The sequence below is a fragment of the Tachysurus vachellii genome, chromosome 5, assembly GCF_030014155.1.
Source record: "Tachysurus vachellii isolate PV-2020 chromosome 5, HZAU_Pvac_v1, whole genome shotgun sequence".
NCBI classification, from domain to species: domain Eukaryota; kingdom Metazoa; phylum Chordata; class Actinopteri; order Siluriformes; family Bagridae; genus Tachysurus; species Tachysurus vachellii.
The window spans coordinates 26,940,768-26,961,647 of record NC_083464.1 but is presented as its reverse complement, the minus strand read 5'-3'; the positions used below and the strand labels follow the sequence as shown (position 1 = coordinate 26,961,647).

At 35.5% G+C, this 20,880-nt stretch overlaps 1 protein-coding gene across 1 annotated transcript; it reads right to left on the bottom strand.

Annotated features, from left to right (window-relative positions):
* Positions 1 to 3,129: 3,129 nt before the first annotated feature.
* fpr1 (formyl peptide receptor 1) lies at positions 3,130 to 5,369 on the bottom strand. Its single transcript, XM_060870856.1, has 2 exons — positions 5,277 to 5,369; positions 3,130 to 4,290 (listed from the first exon to the last, which is right to left on the bottom strand). The coding sequence occupies exon 2, from the start codon at positions 4,258 to 4,260 to the stop codon at positions 3,130 to 3,132; it is 1,131 nt and encodes a 376-aa protein (XP_060726839.1). The 5' UTR covers positions 4,261 to 4,290; positions 5,277 to 5,369.
* Between the last annotated feature and the right edge of the window lie 15,511 nt (positions 5,370 to 20,880).

Here is a 20,880-nt window from a genome sequence, read left to right as displayed (position 1 = left end):
AGATGCATTTCACACACATCTAGCAAGTACAACAATTTGGAATGGGTATGGTTTGCAAAGGAAAACAACAGCTTATGACAGAAACACTATAAGAACTATAAAGGAAAACCCCAAAACAGCAGTATGTGACACCAATAACCTACACAGGACGGGGTGAATGACGGGGTGAATTCACCTTTCAAAGAAAACTTCGAAAGCAGAAATATAGGGGAAATGCAGCAAAATGTAAATCACTCATGAGCAGTAATAATAACAGGACCAGAATATAATAAAAAACATTCTGGAACCAAAATTAACATCTGTTAAAACGAAAGGAAAGGCCAAAATGCAGAGGAAGAAAGTTTTGGCTCATGATCTAAAACATACAAGGTCATCAATCAAGCAGGGTGGAGGCAATGTCCTAAAGGAACAGGCTCACTAATATTTACTGATGATGTGACTCATGAGGGTAGAAGCAAAAATAATTCAAAAGTTAAATTTTTGTCTTCCAATTTCCAGAGTGCATCCTGGTATGAGCTTTATCATACAGCAAGACAATCATCCAAAACACACTGCCAGCTCAACAAAACCTTTAATTCAATATACCAGGTCTTAACCCTGTTAAGCATGCATTTCACCACCTGAAGAAGAGATGGAAGGAAGTGTTGTAGAAGTTTTGATAAAATAGCATACTGGTATGCATGGGAAAGAGTAAAAAGGTTCACAAACAGCTGCACAACATGACCCAACGCTTCTCATATAGCATGATAGAGGATGAGCCTCAATCATTTGGTACATTGAAATTTTATAGGCATGTTTCAAACACAGAAAACTGAAGAGGTTTTGTCTTATGATAATAGATAATCAGATAATAATTATGATTAGATATAATCTAAGATCTTGTTACTTTTAACAACTCTTAAGTTGTTAATGAACCTGCTCCAGCTCTTTCTGATGCTCTACTATTTAAGGTCAGAACTTCTTCATAAAATTTTCCATCACAGGAGAAACCCCAGAGACAAACAACAACAAAAAGAGCCTTAAATTAAAGCTTGGAAAATTATCCCAAATAAGAAAAAAAATTCTTTACCTATTCTTAAAATGTCAAGTAGATGGCTTCATGAAATTATTGCAAGCAAGGGATAAGCAACCAAATATGAAATAATAAAATTTACTTCAAGCCTTAACTGTTCCTATACATTATACATTAATACAAAAGGTTCTTTGTTTTATGTTGTTTAACACATCTAGACATAAATGCCAAGAAATACAAGGTTAAATCCTAAAATATCATTTCATATCTATCTTTTGATTTCGGATGAAATATGTTTTGGTGTATAGCACAAATAATTGAATTAGTTATTTCTGTAATTTTTAAGTAAAAAAAAATTATAATGAGCACATCACACCCAGACAATCCTTTGTTTATTTCTTTGGTTGTACTAATGTATTTATACTAAATTAGGCTTTAGTATTTTGATTGACACATTTAATGTTGTTAGTATTTTACAACATTTAGAAAAATATAAAAAGCTAATACAATACATTCTTATATGATATCATGAAAAATGATGATTAAATATATTGAACAAAATAAAAGAATATCAAGGCATGGATATAATACACATACATTATTGAAAGTAATTGTACTACACAAAAAATATCACACCATGTACCATAATTAAAGGTCTTCCTCATGCTGAGGAAAGAGGAAGTACAGAGAAAATTTTGTATCCAGTTTATTATAATACCAACTGTAACAATAAAACACACAAAATAATGATGTAGTTCTAGTAAAGGTTCTTGCTGATAATTTACCATTACCATGAAGTTCCAATAGTAAAGAACAGATAAAATATCTTTAAAAAAAAACAACACTTATGACTAAATAATCTTTAAGCCCTATATGCTCTTTGAAACACTCAAACTATACAAAAGTAAAAAGTATGAATTTTGAAATCAGTGCCTCTCTCTCTCATTTTATTTAGCAATGAATAAAATGCATCTTGAATATCTGCCAAGACAAGAGTTTCAGAATTTGTGTTTGGGCTTTCATTTGGAACCAAACTGTCAACAGCCTGAACACTAACAATACAATGCTTTTTTGGAATTCCCACAAAAACCAAAATGAACTTTCTAAAACAATGTCTTGTTCATTGAAGTTCAGAATGGCCATAAATAATTTATTTTTTTCTGCACTGTTATCCCAAGATCACAATTTATTTTTCTTGTGATCCCAGATTTCTTGAGCTCATACATTTTTGTTCTTGTAATCGTGATAAAAATTGTTCAATAACAGATTATTTTTCAAGATCATATAGCCATAGCATACTAGCATTAGATTAGTGAGGTCAGTGGCATAGCAGATCGCATACTAGTATAGTCAAATGTCAAATATACTTAATGTTATATAATTACTAAAACAATTAATAATATTCTATTACCAAACATTTTTTTTTTCACTTTTATGCAAACAGGAGACATCCTAGTCCGTCAAATAGGCTGGTAATGAAATTTATGGTACAGAATCACTATTATGTCTATGACAGAATAGTTGCATTAATGTCTAATGTCTACTGGGTTAGGGTTAAATCAATCAATCACAGGTGCTTAAAGCAGCAAGGCAGATGCGCTTTCACTGCACCAGCTATTGTGTCTTTTGTTAGCCCCTGCTTAAATTAAAAAACAAAGAAGAAGAAGAAGGTGTACATCATAAATGCCTAATAATGCATTTTTGACATAATGAGAAAAATAAGCTGTAATCTTGAGATAACAGTACAGAAATTTCATAGGCTTCTCTGATTTCCATGATTATGTCCTAACATTTATACTTCCTTAATGTTTATTGTAGTGCATTTGCTTCAGATTAAGGAAATATTAATGATGTTTTCAAGACCACTAGTGACCAATCTTCTTTCAAACTAGTGACCAAGCAGTGATTTGGGACATTTAGATATATACATATGTTTAAACTGCATATAAATTTGTATTCTAGTTAGTCATAATCCAAAATGTTTACACAGTGTAGTTTGTTTATAGGTTGCAGTTTTTCTATCATACAATTTTAAAGGTTATTTCTTATACTGTAGGCATCAAAATTACAATGACATATGCTCTCTACTTAAAAAAGGGTTTGATTGCCTTTATTTCTTACAGCTCTACATCCGAAAAGGACTTACTTCCTTGGTCTTTGATGCGGGTGTTGAGCATGGAGTTTGTATAGGTGTTAGTGCGTGATACCTCCTCTGTAAATGCTGTTTCCAGCACTTTCAATATAGACTTCCGCACCTTATCTTTGAAATCCTGACCTATGAACACATATAATAATGGATTCAGGCAGCTGTTGAGAAAAGCCAAACTAGTGGCAATAGGAATGCCAATAGTAGTTATATGCTCCAGAGTGGGGCTATTCTTGGGGGCCATGTGGTGAGCCATCTCGATCAGCACCAGGATGTGGTATGGAGCCCAGCATAGGAAAAAAGCTGTGATCACAGCAGCAATGATCTTAAAAGGCCGCCCTGTGCGACCAGACATTGAACGGTTTCTTTTGAGTCGATGGATGATGATTGCATAGCAGGAGACAATAATTGAAAAAGGCACTACAAAGCCAAGAAGAAAACGTGTGATGATCATAGCACGGTGCCGAAGGAGACGGAGCTCCACCACTTCTGTAGTCTCATAATCATCAGAAAAGGCAAAGTTGTTAAAGCAGTTAATAACATTTTGATTATTGTAGTCCGGAGCAATGTCCCTGAAGACAAAGTAGGGAGAGCTCAAGAGTAAAGCAAATATCCAGACGCCAAGGCTCAGTCCGGATGCGCAACTGACACTTCGATGGTTCTGCGCCCATATTGGACGAACAACTGATATGCAACGGTCCACACTAATCACCACCAGAATGTACACGCTGGCAAACATATTGAGGAAACTGAGTGTGCTGTTGAGCTTGCACATAAAGCGTCCAAATGGCCAGTGGAAACCCATGGCTGTGTAAGCCACACTGAGAGGCAAGAAGGCAGTGAATAGGAAGTCTGCTACTGCCAGGTTGAGAAACCAAACTGTATTCACTGTCTTCTTCATCTTGAATCCAGACACCCAGATCACAATGCCATTCCCAACAACTCCAAGCACAAAGGCTAAACAGTAAACTATGAGTGACATGATGTTTAGTGATTGCCTAAGTTCTTCATGCTCATCATCATAGTCATCATAATAGTCTTCCTCTGAGCCATTTCCCATGGAGTTGTTATAGAAGAACATCTCTGTCCTGTTCATATACATCACAGAAATGGCTGAAGAAATCTGTACAACCTGTTTTGGTGGAGAAAAATTATATTTAAAGATAATATCATATAATATATTATATTTAAAAATGCTTTTGACAATATACATTTTATAAAGGTCAAACACTCAATATTTGAGTTTTAGGTGGGACTATTTTAACATGTTGTTCTTTTGTCCACTTGAGGGCGCAAGAGTAGCACCTCAAATTGACGTATTAATCAATACCTATGGAAGTTTTAGCGAAATTATTGTGAACAGTGTCATTGGGGGAATTCACCCCCAATGACACTGTTCACAATAATTTCGCTAAAACTCTTCCTGGTATTGGACTTTAATTGTAATATTTTAGACGAGCTTTAATTAGAGATGCCATAGTGTTCAGACAACATCATTAGAAGATAATAAAAATCAACCAATATTATAGTAAATATAATAGCAAATATTATAGTAAATTATATGTCACTTTAGTGCAAAGTTATATAATTTTATACACTATTCATTAATAATAATTGTGATTGTAGTCACAATAATAATTGTATTCACAATAATCTTTCAGAGACAGAAAAGAGCACTTATTAAGAAATGATTCATTACTACATAATAATAAGGATAATGATAATGATGATAATAATATTAATAATAATGATGATGATGATGATGATAATAATAATAATAATAACAATAATAATAATAACAACAACAACAATCATAACAATAATAATAATAATAATAATAATAATAATAATAATAATAATAATAATAATAATAATAATAATAATAAACCAGTCCTTCTTTTGCAAGCCACCTTTCTTCATCTTTATTTGGAATTATATTCTTTACTGTATTATTACTCTATTACTTGCATATGTATTTATTCATGAAAATAAAGTTTAATGAATCAGCAAACTGCTAAAACTACGCTATTGGTTGCCGTTTGGGTAAGCAGTTAGATTTAAAAAGAAGAATAATCAAAGAAGTACTAAGTAAAACCAAGTGAACTAAAGTGCACTTACCCAGAGTGTCTCAAATAAATCCTCAGTGTCGCCGCACGGACGTCCAGATCCAAAGGTGTTCAAATAAAATTCCAAAAGTCGTGATCCGAGGTTACAAATAAATGCGTGTAGAACTTTCTCACGGGTTCAGTCTTCAGCGCCCTGCAACTTTTTTGTTCTGGTTAACTTCACCTCGTTTGTCGGCTTTAAACCGTGTGACGTCACGCCGTCTCTCATCTCTGACCGACCAATCATATCGGGTCGCATCTTTTTGGTCAATAAGACTACATGCATGAGCATGTAAAAGGTTATATATATGCTTAAGATAATTATGTAAACACAAAAAATTTGTATTATACTAAAATAATATTTATTTTCCTCTTACAGAGCTGGATGTGGGATCTTAGGAACTGGCTCGGACTCTGATCGCTCATGGCGTAAGGACCAGATTACTGACTGCCATTTTTAAAAGATGCTAGATGTAAGATTTTGGACTTACAAAATAGTGGACAAATGTATTGCTAACCTACTTAGGGTTTGCCACACAGTGCTTATTAATCTTTTGACTCAGAGTGCCAAGGCAATAAAAATACAGAGAGAAACCCATAATACACACTAAGTACTATGATTAAATTGTAATAACACATATGGTGTACTAAAAACTATTTAGTATAATAGTATGCAGTTTGGGATGTTGGTCCTAGTGTTTATGAGGAGATGAATTAAAATGCACTCGTTTTATATGATGTTTTTTCTCGTTTTGTAAAAGTATAGTATAACTATAGTTATATAATTATAATATATACTTATACTTATATAAGCATAATTGTAATTTCCAATAAAAAGATACCCCAGCAATCAGAGGGCATACTTTTGCCTGAACCGCTTCCCCTACAAACACTCTCCTCTCACCTGAACAGGGCATCCCTCTCTTTTTCAGGAGTGAAACATAGCCATGAAATTTGAGGTGCAGATTTTCATCCCAGCTGCTTACAGTACACTTAGTGAACTGTTCAAGTGCATGTGAGAGATCCATTTCAGATGGTGCCAAAGGAACAACTGTCAAAAGAACAATTATCATCTGCAAATAATAAAGATGTTACCTCTAGTCCACCATACTGGATACCTCTCTATCATTGGCTTTGTCTTACTATCGTATTCATGGAAATCTTAGAGTGCAAAACTTACCTTAGGTTTTTGACTTAACACCAAGAATGCGAAACCAGCTAATGCTAAAGCACTCATGTAGAGAAAAATATTGATCCAGATACCCCATGCTCCTGAAGCATCTGTCACACTTTCTCCAAATCAAAGTTGGATCCACATGTGAACTCCTGGGAAAGTTCCAGGGTGATATTTGATGGTTAGGAGTTATAGGAGAGAGACAGTATAACAATATTCACACCACTTTCCGTTCACCATGAGACACACTATAGCACTTTTTTCCACATTGTAAAACCCTATACAGCCCCAGACAGCAATGTTTCAGTGACACATGAAGTGTGTGGTTTCTTGCTGGTAGCCGGTTGTCATGCGGATGTTGCTTAAATTGTTTTCCAAATACTGGACATTAGCAACCAGTTTCCTGAACAGTGGTTTCAGTTATTCCTATACTAACTAAGATCATAAAAACATTTAGTTTACATGAAATTGATTAATACATCATTTAGTGATAGCTGTGTGATATTTCATAGATCCTTCCTCTCTCCACTAATTTTATTATTCTTCAATAGCCTGATAAAACAGGTCACTGGCATTAGGAAATATCTAATGGTTTCTTGGTGTACATGGTCAGCAATCATTTTTAGGCACGTACGTGTCAAACTAACATCCACATAAATGTCAGGACCCACAGTTTCGCAGCAGATGATTGCGCAGAGCACCACATTGCATCTGCTGACATGCCTTCTTCGCATAGTGCATCCTGGCGCCATATGTTTCCCATTTAAGCAATGCACATTGATCAGTCCACCTTCTATCACTGCTCCATGGTCCAGTTCTGATTTGTATGTGTTCATTGAACATGCTATGCTCTGATACATTTCTATCATAGTCATAAAATAGCAATAACCTTTTTTTTTTTTTGTAATTCATGCTACAGTACAGTATCTCTTCTGTGAGGTTGGACCAGATGAACTAGCCTTTGCTCCCCATGCACTTTAATGAACCTTAGATGCCCATGACTGTGTCTCAGGTTCACCAGCATTTGGTAGGTACTATCTACTGCATACTCAAAACACCTGCCCTTTTGGATATACTGTGACCCAGTCATCTAGCAATTATTGGCCCTTGTCATTGTCACTCTCACATTGACACATAATTCCAACACATAAACTTTAAGAAGGAACTGGAGGAACAGACATAAAGATATCCATTCCATTGTAATGACATACTCAGTGGTATTCCCTTCACCATATAGTTTTAAAAACACAGTTTTTTCCAGGGGAAAATATTTGATCAAAGTTATTGTTAGGACTCTGCCCGGACTCTAGCCACGTGCATTTGTTTATGTTCTTCGTCACGTGTCTGCCCCAGGGACCGGAAATGATGTCAAATGATAATAGATGAAAACCTGATTAAGATAGAGGTCCTAGTAGAGGAGGTGAGGAACTTAAATATTAATATAAAATAAATGTTCCTGACAAATGAAGACATCACGGATCAGATACTGTACCTAGACAGTTGGAAAAAGCATGAATAGCCCGACGAAGAAGATCATACTTTGTTAAGTTTTATTTTTCAGAAGTTCAAGAGAACTCTGAAGTGTTTTCTTTTATTACTTTTATGTAACTTTGTATATCCTAATATAACTTTTCAGAATATACAGTATATAGGACTAAGTTGCAGCAAGCCTTGACTTACAGTAGATGAGCTCATGATTATCCTGTGCTCTTGCAGAAGAGTACTGCGACCTGGATATATTAACCACAGGTTTCAAAAGAAAAAATGTATATGACTAATGCTTGCTTAGAAGGGAAATGTAACCACAGCTTAGCAGCAAGAAAATTTAACTGTTTCAGATATAGAACCATGGATGGTCATTAAATTGGAAGAGACTCTGATGTACAGAGGGTATGGCTAACAGAAAGAAACATTGGTGAAAGCAAGGGTTGCTGCGACCCATGAGTAATGTTGAACAACAACTGATGTTACAGGAAAAGTGTATAAAATCTTGAAACATACTCAGGGTGCATTCTATTGTAGGCAGGCTCTACATAGAGTATAACATGCTCTGCGTTCTAGTGCAGAGCATGTTATACTCTGTGTGCATCAGAAAACAAATGCAGGCATACACTTGGAGAGTGTTTCTTGGTTTGTTATTATCTTTGCATTCAAATTACGTTTACTTATTCTTATACTGTTTGATTATTTGAAGGAGATTTTTATTTGTATTTTTCTTTTATTTTACTTTACATATATTACACACATCTAATACAATCTGTATTACATTGCTTTTAATAAAAACAAGCCTCCCATTGTGAGGACCCTGGAAAGACAAAAAGGTCTAAGTCTGACCTTCATCTGAAAGATTCAAACAATAGATAAGGTAGAAGAACTTGAAGAGGATCCTTTGTTAGAAGACCGAGGGACTTCGAAGGACACCTGCGTTCAAGGTACAGTAAGACCAACTCTGATAGTTGAATAGTTGATAGTTGAACTAACCTGTGAAATCTAGGACACATTCCTTAGTGGGATTGTGAAAGGGTTTCCTACGCAATCCAAAAACGTGTCACTAAGGGACACGTACGTCAGTATAAATTACTTCACTTGCCATGGTCTGCCCTGGGCCGACTGTGGGCTATCTAATACTATTTGTTCATGACCTCATTTTATGACCATAATAGCCTTCATTTTGACTTCATTGACATCCTTCATTCTTACCAATAGATAACACGGACTATTGCACAATAAATTTCGAAGTGTTTTGCTATTCAATTGCTGTCTCTGGTTGGTTCTTTGGCAATGTCTTCCCTGAACTCAGTTCAGAGGTGGCAGCAACAGCAGGGCGCAGGCTTATACTCAGAGTGAACACGAAACAATCATAATTATTATTATTTAAAATAATTAACTATCAAAACTACATAAAGCTATTCTTTCCTGCCTTGCTTGATATCTCACTGAGATAAGATATATAAGATTATAGTTTCTAACGTATTGAATTTTTACGTAATTAAACTAATCATAGTATAAACAGTCAAATGCTAACATTAAAAGTGCTACCACTATAGGTGCTAGCATTATATTCTGCATAGATAAATCATTATTATCATACAGGCTACAACAGAACACCACTGGTATTGCAGTGTATTTTTGGCTTTTAAATTCTGCGAAATGACAAATCCTACCAAGAACACTAATGATAATGAACATTTTAATGATAAATAATGAACAGTATAAACAACAATCTTCTAGTTTACTGCTTGCTTGCCAAAATGTTACTAGTGCTAGAGTGACATTACTTCATAACTTAGCATACATTTGTAATCCTTGATTACAACTGTAATCGTCCCTGCCTATACTCATCACTGTAATGATCTATGTCTCTTAGCACTAGTTTGCTTTCCCTGTTACTCTTTTTCTCTTTCTGTTTTTGTATCTAGATTGTTAAGTTCTCCTAAGAGCACAACAATTCAAAATAAAATTGTGCAAATCCAGACTGTGCCCATTCAGGGGAAGACTTTATATAGAATTTAACATTAGTTTTTAGTTTTGCAGTTTGTGACTTGAGAATTTGAGAATTTTTCATAGAGTTACTGTAGCATTAGACACACTTTAACAGCAATCTGTACTTTGTGAATGGTAGGATTTTTGATCTAAATAACTCTTAAAGTGAATCTGAAAAGTATACAAAGATAAAAAGAATCAGAAACATTAGAGAAAAGGGGGAAAAGTAGAAAATATACAATAACGTAGCTGCACACGTGTGTATTCTTATAAGTGTGTAAACTAATTCTTTGTTAAAGCACTTTTTCAGTTTATTACACTATTCAGTGTTATTGGCTGAGTCTATCTGTCCAATATTCTATATTTGTTTTTTTTTATTGTGGTTCCCTCCACCTTGATAAAAGTCCCAGTTCTGTTTGGGGTGATTAATTGAGCTTGGGTGTTGTTTTGAAAGAAAGGGCTTGTAGCTACCCTCCCTACCTATAAATAATCTTTATTTGTGGTTAATCAGAATAATTGAATTGATGACAGCTGTATGATAATTACTTTTGAACATGAGAATGAATGTTTGAATTGAATTTAAATTTATTTGTATAGCCCTTTTAACAATTCGCAGTGTCTCAAAACAACTTTACAGACGTATAAAAACAGAAGAGAATATATATATATATATATATATATATATATATATATATATATATATATATATATATATATATATATATATAACAATAAAAATAAATACAATTTTTAATTAATTTAAAAATATTAATTTAACCTTTAAAATACTATATATCTATCCCTATCCCTTTTTTCTATTACCCCTAAAATTTTTCTAATTGTTTTTCTACTTAATATTTATACAGTGTAATTTCTGAAATGAGTTATCTTGGATTTTTTTTTTTCCTCTGTGGAAAAAAAAGGGCTGTGCAGACTTTTTATATACATTATAAGGTGACAACATCTTCCATTATGTCTTGGGATATTTCCTATTAAAGACAACAGAACATCAAGTGAAATATAAATCTGTAAAGAAAAACTAGAAAAAACAAAAATGTTCCTTTTTGGCACTTGAGTTTATAAAAAATAAGTTCAGCCAAGTTAAACACTGACCAGACAGAGACATTTTGTTCACTGCTTATTTTGGAATCTAGGCAAAGAATACATTGGTTAAATCTCTAAAAGCAGAATGCTCTTACAAACACATGGTTGCCTCAAGCATTTTAGTTATATTCTTTGACTGGTGTCAGCCAATATCCTGAAAATGGGTGTTTTTATAACTATCAAAAACAAATATGAATATGAATTTTTGTTACTCTTAAGACTTTTGTTTTCCATAGCACTTTATTTATAAAGCTTTCTTGCAAACTGTGAACAAAGTAGTACCTTTTTGGTGCTAATCTATTGATATCTTATCAAAAATCAACAATAAAGCAAACAATATGTTTTACAATTGACAGTCGTTTTAAGGATTCATCTTCCTATTTATTGTATCAGTACAAGACAACTGATTATTTCCATGCTGCAGTTTTTTTTATTAACAGAAGTGGTAATAATTTAGATATGGACAAAATAACTATCATTCTGCAAGATATAAACAGAGCTGAATGCAATTGCAGGTAAGCAGCTTTTAATATATACCAGGCAGACAGTCCAAAGACATAACACAAAATTTTAGGGAGTGGTCAAGCAAGATAAAAGCAGGTTATCAGAAGAAGAAGCTAAAACACATATAAATCAGAAGCACAATCAGGGTCAATACAAGAAAGCAGTGCATTAGACAAAAAGGCTTGGTAATGGAGCTTGTGTGGTCTGCAGTCCATAGCTGCCATGATTGTAGGCAGCGGTGCCAGATGGGAATTAGGAATTTGTGATCGTAGGTAATGTGACAGAAGTAACAACTCCCACAGTCCCGAACACTGTTTCTCTGGGTTATAACCATCGGCTCAATGAGATACTTGAGCTTTGTGTTTCTGCATCAGGAGTTTCAGATTGCTTTGTTTAGGAAAGCTGGCTGACCCTAAGTGCCAAGGGGGGGGTGGCAGGAAGTTAAGCAGGGAGGTTGGTAGCAAGTTGCCTGGAATGATTGGTTTGAACATGGAAAGAATGGGTAACAGAACAGGGGAGATACAGTCTGTATGTTACATCATTGATTTGATTGACTACACTTAAGAGGCTGTTGGTTTCAGTAAGGGGGGTGAGATACAGAGCTAAAACCCAAAGTTTTGAGGTTGAGATTTTTGAAAAGCATGGTGGAACTGAGTTGCTTTAGAGCAGCTGGAACAAATGACAGCATGTACGTACCAGTACTTGATGGTGCATTAGTTGAGCCCTCTGTAGTTAATGCATTGTCTTGACAAAGGCCTTCCCCTTTCTTTTCCACAAAAAAGAAACCTGATGTGGTGGGTCTGGTATGTGGTGTCTGTCTGAAGGTCCTCCATTATGTACTCCTCCATTGACAGCTGTCCAGCCACTGAGAGAGTGTAAACCCGAATGAAAGGAGGTGAGTCCCAGGTACAGTCAATGACATGGTATCGGAGGTAATGGTAAATTCATGCATGTGGAGACAATGATCATGAATGTACTTGGACCAGTGGACAAGCTGCAAAATGAGCCAGATAGGGCAGTCTTAGGATTACGGAATGTTTAGGTGAGGTGTTAACGTAGAATGTGATGGTTTTATGATGGAGTGCCCTGACCCTTAGCTGAAGTGGTGCTTTGCTCGCCCTCCAATAGGTCCTATATTGATGGCTTGCACTTTGAGAGGCAGATGAAGGCATCCATATTAATATAAAGTAGTTCTCCTCTGCCCAAAAGTTGATCAGCACTGTAAACATGTTAAATGTTAATTCCTCTCCACTGCTTCTCTCTTTCTATTCATCCTGAGGCATCCAGAAATTGTACCAGCTCCGATCGCCTTCCGTGCGATGAAGATTTTGGACCTCCACTGAGATGAGGCCGACTCTGAGGACTCTGAGAATCCTGAGGCATCTAGAGATTTACCAGCTCCAGTCAGACTCTGCGATACTAAAAAGGAGATGTGAACTTCATGTGGTCTTTTGCATCTATATAACATCTGTTTGATTGTATTTTGGGTTGGGTTCCCCTTGAGTCTGGTTCCTCTCAAGGTTTCTTCCTTTACCGTCTAAGGGAGTTGTTCCTTGCCATTGCTGCCTGAGTTACCACAGACCTGCTCATTGGGGATAAATACATACACATTGTGAACTAAATCTATCTAATATTAATCTTGAATTTTGCATTCTATTAATCTTTATATTATTCTTTATATTAACCTTTTGTTCTATGTTTATGTTCTGTAAAGCTGCTTTGAGACAATGTCAATTGTAAAAAACGCTATACAAATAAACTTGAATTTAATTGAATTGAATTAAACAGAGAAATTGTCACTGAATGGTTCTGGTCTGTGGAGACACGTCCGAAACAAGTTTCTTATGTAATACAACAAAGGTCAACTATGAAGAAGACCAGTAAAGAAGCACAAATACCAACAGTAGTAATTATTTTATGAATTTTTAATGACAGAATTCTGAATCTTATAGTTTGGTAATTGTTGACATCAACAAACAATTTTGCTCTCTACTTTAAAATCACCTTGTGTACTAGAAACATTTCCTTCAAGAGATACTTGAAACAATGAATCATCAGTAAGAAAACCTCCTCTCTTAGCTCTACAAAATCCTTTTCAAACCAATGATTTACAAACAGAACATGACCCTTTCTAACAATAGCCCAATTTTGAAACTCCCATTGATCTATAAGCTCAATCATCAAATCCAATAGTTATGAATATAATGCAGTTACACATTTTGAACATCAGTGGTCCCAATCTGCACAACCCAGTTAAAATATATAGAGAGCCTGATACTGGTCATGTGATTGCAATCCTTCATATGAGCCTGTAAGGAAAACATCTCCTAACTTTCTCCTCTAAAACACTGCAAAGTGGCTCAATAAAATTCAGATCTGTTGAGTGTGCAGTCCATGAGAGACATTCAACCTCACTTTCATGTTCATCACACCACTCTGTCACCAGCGTAGCTATGTGTACTGGTTCATTTTCATCCAGAATGGTTTGGTAGTCCACTGCAGTGACATGCCCATCTACAGTAGCACACATAGTGGGCCTAGGGAATTCCATGATATTGCAGCCCAAAACATTATTGATCTACCCTGTGCATTGCTCTGGGCATAAGCTTTGTGGCAATTCTCCTGTATGTGGAAAAGACAGTAAAGGTGGACTCAGAAAATAATACATGTTGCAAATAGTCTACATCCCAAGATTTCAGCAGCTGGGGTTATATATTTTTGGACACAGTCTGGGTTAGTACCTGGATATCCATTTCAGACAACTTCAACTTGCATTGGATGTAGTATCCCAATATTATCCTGGATACCATGGCTCTCAATACACCACAGTGACTGGTCACAGATGCTCCAGTGAGTCCAACAATTTGTCCTCTTTTGAACTCTGATATGTTACTCTCATATGACTCATATGCAATATTTTTATATACAGTAAAGCTGTGCTATTGCTCTGCTTTTTCACCATTCACACGACACCAGGCCACACATATATGACCATGAAACTCCCTTTTAGTTTCATTTTCCAACCCCCGAACCTGCCAAAATTATTACCAACATTGTTGGGCAGGTGTTTTTAATGTTATGATCTATACGTTGCACTTTATGTGGCTATGACAACTTGCTTTTAGTCCTTAGCTCTGTTTTGTTCTATGTAGCTCTATGTTGTTTTATGTACCATGGTCCTGGAGAAACGCTATTTAATTACACTATGTACTGCGTACATAGCTATATATGGTTGAAATGACAATTATAACCTCTTGACTTGACTTGACTTGATTAACCTATAAACCTGTTGCAGCTATTGCAAGCAAATACTCTCTATCTATACATTTGTAACCGTTGTAGCATTAGTAATCTAATAATAAAAAAAAACAGTACAAAATCAGTGAAAACATATCAAAATTTATAAAGGGAAATGATCTTTGCAGGAAACCTAAAAAAATAAGCTCAAATATTTTATCTTAGGCTTAGAAAGGAAGTTACATACAAGGGAGCATACAGGACAAGGGAGCATTCAGGACCTACAACACACATGTGACCACATGCAGCTGCCAAAGCCTGAAAACCAAAACTATGGAGGTAAACATCATGGGAAAGCTATAATCAGTTCAAGCTGTGTGGTTGTGTAGGTGGCTAAATGCTTTGGAGATTTTAGAAAAGTGCATACTGTATCCCTGGGCCCCGGGAACAGCTAAGCAGATATTTCTTCAGAATAAAATAGGGTGGGGAGGTCTGATACTTCACCCCTACTGTATGTGCTCTCCACCTACTTTCAGTTAATAAAAACCAACAATACTGTGACATGCTTTTTTTGTGGGATTGATTATACTATGCCTACAGTAAACAGTCAAAGAAAAATAGGTATATAGGTTTGATACTGTTTTATAGACTTAAACACACAACAAGCAATCTTATTTGAAAACATGGGTATTCATGTGTAAATCAATGTGTGCATGTGTAATTAGTTAACTTGCTGCTGGATGCACCCTAGTAGCCCATGTTTTTCAACATTTGTGATCTGTTGCCATAATGTGTACCCTGAAACCTGCTCAGATGTGTATTTGAAAGTCAAAGAGAATAGAGACAGGAAAATGGGGGTGAGGACTGGAATACTGGAACTATGCTTAAACAACACAACGCCAGCACATATGTGGGAGAATCAACATCTCCCCCACTCCCTACTGTGGTTTTTCTTGTAATTTAATGCATTTTGGAAAGGGGAAAGACATCCCTTTTGGGAGTAAGCCTTTTGTTTTGCCATAGAGGAAGTGAAATCAGACCTGAATGAAAAATCTCTTTCTTATATGCAACATAAATATTGTATTAAAGGTTGTCATATATCCTTTATCGCTTAATGATGGTTATTTTTTAAATACTCTATAGCTACAGAGAGAGAGAGAGAGAGAGAGAGAGAGAGAGAGAGAGAGAGAGAGATTAACATTAACATTATACTTCATTATACTTACTTTAATGTTCAGTGCTTTAAAACTGTTATGAGTCATTCAAAATCACGGTGTCTGGGAAGGATATTAATAGTTAGTCCAAGGTTATAGTTTGAGGGCAGCTTTGACAGACCCACAAGTTCACCACACTTCTTGATTTACCAGCCCAACATGCAATTTAAAATTCCAACATAAATACCAATTTAGGCGAGCAAAACAACTAGTGGGACTCTGATGTTGAGATTGGTTTGACTCAGGGACAGAGCCTCAGCTGAAATTCTTTTGTGCAGATGCAAACAGGGTGTGGTAGCAAAAAAAAAAAGGGTCAAATTTTAAGCACCCATGAACCTACTCCTGTTTCAGGCTAGTGAAAAATCTAATGACACACCGCACAGAAACCACTAGCCAGTATTTTTGTAACTGCTGAGGTAAACATCAGCTTGTTTTCTGTATTTCCTTTTTTGGTAGAGTAAAAACATCCCTCAAATGGAAAAAAGTAGTGCTTCTAATAGGATTTTCTCCAATGCATTCTGCCTTTAGTTTCTAAATGAAGCCTGTCATAAATGTGAGTAGTCTGCTAGTTTTTTTGTTAGCAAAATTCTGTTATGTGGCATAAGTGCTATAGTATACTACCATAATTCCCCCCAAATATTATATTTTATTTATTTATTTATTTATTTATTAAACTAAGGTTACACTATGCATTTTAACTGACTCCCACAACTCCAAAGGTAACTGGAAGAGTGGAACTCTCTTGTCAGGATTAACCTCTGAAGTTGATTTGGATTGTGGGCAAGCCGATGGAGAGTTATGTACAAATGTGTCATGGTTGCAGAGAGGTCAGGAATGTTGTAACTGACTTTTCTCCCCAACTTCTGTGCTCTACCTCTACATTGATACAACGCATAACACTCACCAGCCAGTCTCATTTCCTCTCTAACCACAAAGTCTAAGTAAAAATAAGGAGCACAAATTCTCAAGCACACAGTGTGGTAGGAAACAAAGAAAAAGAGATATCATGACACAAACATATAAGCATATGAGGATCTAATAGACTCTTATATTAAATTGAAAGTGTGTGTGGTCAGCTGTACGGAAGGGAGGTTTGATGGACATATAAATCAATGGTATATACAAAGCCCATAGCTCTTATACTGCAATAAAAAAATAAAAAACGTCCTCTCCATGCCTGACCACATTTACCAAGCCCTATTTCATCATGTTTGAGCGAGAAGACATCTGCTAGGCACATGGTGTTTGTAGGCCCAAGACATTTAGAGAAGGACATCTGTAAGGGAAAAAAATAGGCTCAAATAAAACAGCATATGTTAGTGTAGAAAAAACATCTCCTTTTAACATAGGGTAGAAAAAAGCTTTCCGTTAGTATAATGTGCTTAGATATAGGGCCCAGACTCAAAGCGAGATCCAACAAATGAACAACTTGCCTTATGTCATCTGAACCTCACCCTCACCAGAATTTTCTTTCTCTGACAGTACAGGATGGAAGGACAGGAAGCAGACAGGAAGTTTATAGTAACTCAAAAAAAAAGCTCTTTACAAATAAATACATTTATATCTATTACAAATTGTATTGCCATTGTATATTATAAAAAATACATTAACTTGCACTGATGTCTTTATATATTCATAAGTAGTAAACAATCTATGATGTTGTTAAAAGCCAATTTACCATTTCATGTGTTTTCCTTATCTAACAGTAAATGGGCAGTTATATGTAAATGTCTTCCATTTTGGTCTCAGAAGTGAATTGTGCAATTTGAAACTCATATACAACTCTTTTGTTAAAAAAAAAAATCAAAAACAAGTAAAAGCTCTTTTTTTTATTAAATATAATGTTTAATAAGAGCTAAGCAGTGCTTACACCCATTAACATTATTTATCAATAGGTAACAGTTTTTTCATTTATCTTTGTGATTCGTTTCAGGCAGTGGTTTATTTAGTGTATTCCTTTTAGTGACCACATCAGAACTTTCCAAGAAGCATCCTGTGGGCCATTAACCACTCTGTGACACTCTGTAGGACTCGGTGGCCTATTTACTAAATTCTGTGCAATGTGGAAAAAACATGGACACAAAGAGAGAAAAAGGCACACGGTACATTACAGTAAGTCCAGTGTCTGCAAGGTAGGACCACAATTGGTAATGTATTAACTTGCCAAGAGGTCCATCTGCACTCTTCCAGGTATATCCCATGTTTTAACATATCCACTGCATATCCACTGCACCATTATATAGCCTATATACTATGCCTGGAAGTTGTGACCTATCCATTGTTAAGGTCCTCTGACCTCAAGCTAACACCATGACTTGATATATTGTATTGGACTGTTGTGAAGTTTTGAGGGCTAGATGCTATGTCTGTGCCTGCTGTCAGCAATTCAGTACCGCACATGGTTGGATTTGAGGAGTCAGGGATAATGATGTTTGTGGTACATTTTACTGTTGGCACATTTGTCATACATGGTGGAGCTAAACCTGATTACATATATCCGGAAAGTACTTTGAATAAGTCTAACATGGGCAAACCCTAAAAGCACTAGTGTTCTCAGGTTACTGTATATTAACATGACAGTAGACAACAGACAATAGACAATATCACACAGGTCCACTGATATGACAGTACTGTAATTGCATGGCAGAAATTACACCTGATGACCTTAGCAAAGGGAATAAGGTATCCCTCCATTGAAAAAGAATTACTGTATATCGAGGAAGGTAAGTATTTGAGTTGGGACTGTGGGATGTGCCTTCTTGATCACCTCTGTCCAAAAACAATAAAAACTTCTCAAAAACCCACCTTAGTTTGCTTAACTTTTAGGTGACAAAGAAGCAACTGTAATTTCTGGTAAGTTCACTGGCAAGGCAAGGCAAGTTTATTTGTATAGCACATTTCATACACAGAGGCCATTCAAAGTGCTTTACATAGAAATTAGAAAACAGTTTATAAGAGAGAGAGAGAGAAAATATATATATATATATATATATATATATATATATATATATATAAATAAGAAACACACGATATCATCATAACAAAAACAAAGAACAATTAAAGAAAATAAATGTGATTTTGATAAAAACAGTTTAAAATATGTTAAAAAGAATAAAACAGGAGTAAAAGTGATTTGGATAAAAAGTGCAGTCATTGTGAAGCAGCACAGTGCTCATTTAGTAAACGCAGAGTTAAACAGATGTGTTTTTAATCTTGATTTAAAAGTGTCTACTGTTGAAGCACATCTGATCTCTTCTGGATGCTGATTCCAGCTATAGGTGGCATAATAACTAAATGCTGATGCACCTTGTTTTGAGTAAACCCTTGGTATCTCTAACTGACCTGATCCTAATGATCTGAGTAGTCTGCTTGGTTTATATTCAATTAGCATATCTGTAATGTATTTCGGTCCTAAGCCATGAAGTGATTTATAAACGAGTACTGTAACAATACTTTAAAATCTATTCTAAATGTAACTGGAAGCCAGTGTAAGGACCTGAGGACTTGTTAAGAATTCTGGCAGCAGCGTTCTGTATGAGCTGCAGCTGTCTAATGGTCTTTTTGAGGATCCCAGTAAGGAGTCCATTGCAATAATCCACCCTGCTGGTGATGAAAGCATGAACAAGTTTCTCTAAGTCCTGTCTTGAGACAAAACATCGAATTCTGGCTATATTTCTGAGATGGTAGTAAGCTGATTTGCTTATCGCTTTCACATGATAGTAAATAATATAGTTATGTAAATAATATCCTTTTTACAATGGATTGTAGTTTCATGAGTAGGCCTGCTATAGGTTTCTTGTTTAAAATCTTTTTTCTGGTTCTTTTCTTTAATATTCTCTAGTGATAATGGTATTTATGAGTTTAGTCTATATCATTATGTTTATCATACTACAGTATGTCCTAGCCTACAACTCTGCACAGTGTGGCCTTACTGGAAAAGGAGGTAATGGTTTCTTGCATGCATCTTACCATAATAAATGTATAATCTGATTTTTATTACTTTGTCTCATTTGTGTCCTCTCTATTCCTTTTTGCCCAAAAAGTGTCCCCAGTAGTTCATGTCCGATTTTCCACTGTCTGTGCACCGACTAACTTTTCGCAAATCTGTCGGGGTAGCTGTCTGTACATCAAAATCATTTGCTTTTCACAGTCAATTTGAGAGGCTTAGGTAATATTTAACTGATCATTATCAGTTCATAGGTTATTTTCAGTGTTCCTCAAGGGGCTTTTTCAGGCCTTTGCTTTTCTCCTTATAAATGCTAACCTAATTATTCATAAATATGGTATTAGATTCCACTGCAATGCTGATGACACACAGCTATATGTTTCAGCTTAGATGATAAGAGACACCAGCTTATTAAAACTGAAGAATGCGTGAAGGACATTAGACAAAAAGTGCTTGTACTAGCACTACATGCAGCCAGAAGTAAGCTTTATGATAACAGAGTATCTCTGGATGGTCTTTCTTTTTCATCTGCAGCAGTAAAAGTTATTGGTGTGATTACTGACTCCGGTCTCTCATTTGAAGCTTATGTAGACAATGTCACTAGCTTAGCTTTCTTTCATCTCAGAAATATTGCTAAGATAAGAAATATGATATAACTACATGATGCAGAAACACTAGTTTGTGCTTTTGTTACCTATAGGTTGGACTAATGTAATGCTTTTCTGACTAGATGTTCGAGTAGGAGCAGCAGCTAGAGTCTTAAGTACTGTAGAACCAGAAGATATGAACACCACTCATATCGTATCCACATTGCATTGGTTCCCAGTCAAAAAATGCATTGATTATAAAATACTATTACTGAAGTATAAAGTACTGAATGGTCTCACACCACAGTGATTTTTTTGATCCACCACGCTTACTTCGATTAAAAGGTGCAGGTATTACCTCAAGTAGT

Excerpts from the sequence above, each read along its gene's own strand:
- fpr1 (XM_060870856.1), bottom strand. The coding sequence starts at position 4,260 with ATGTATATGAACAGGACAGAGATGTTCTTCTATAACAACTCCATGGGA.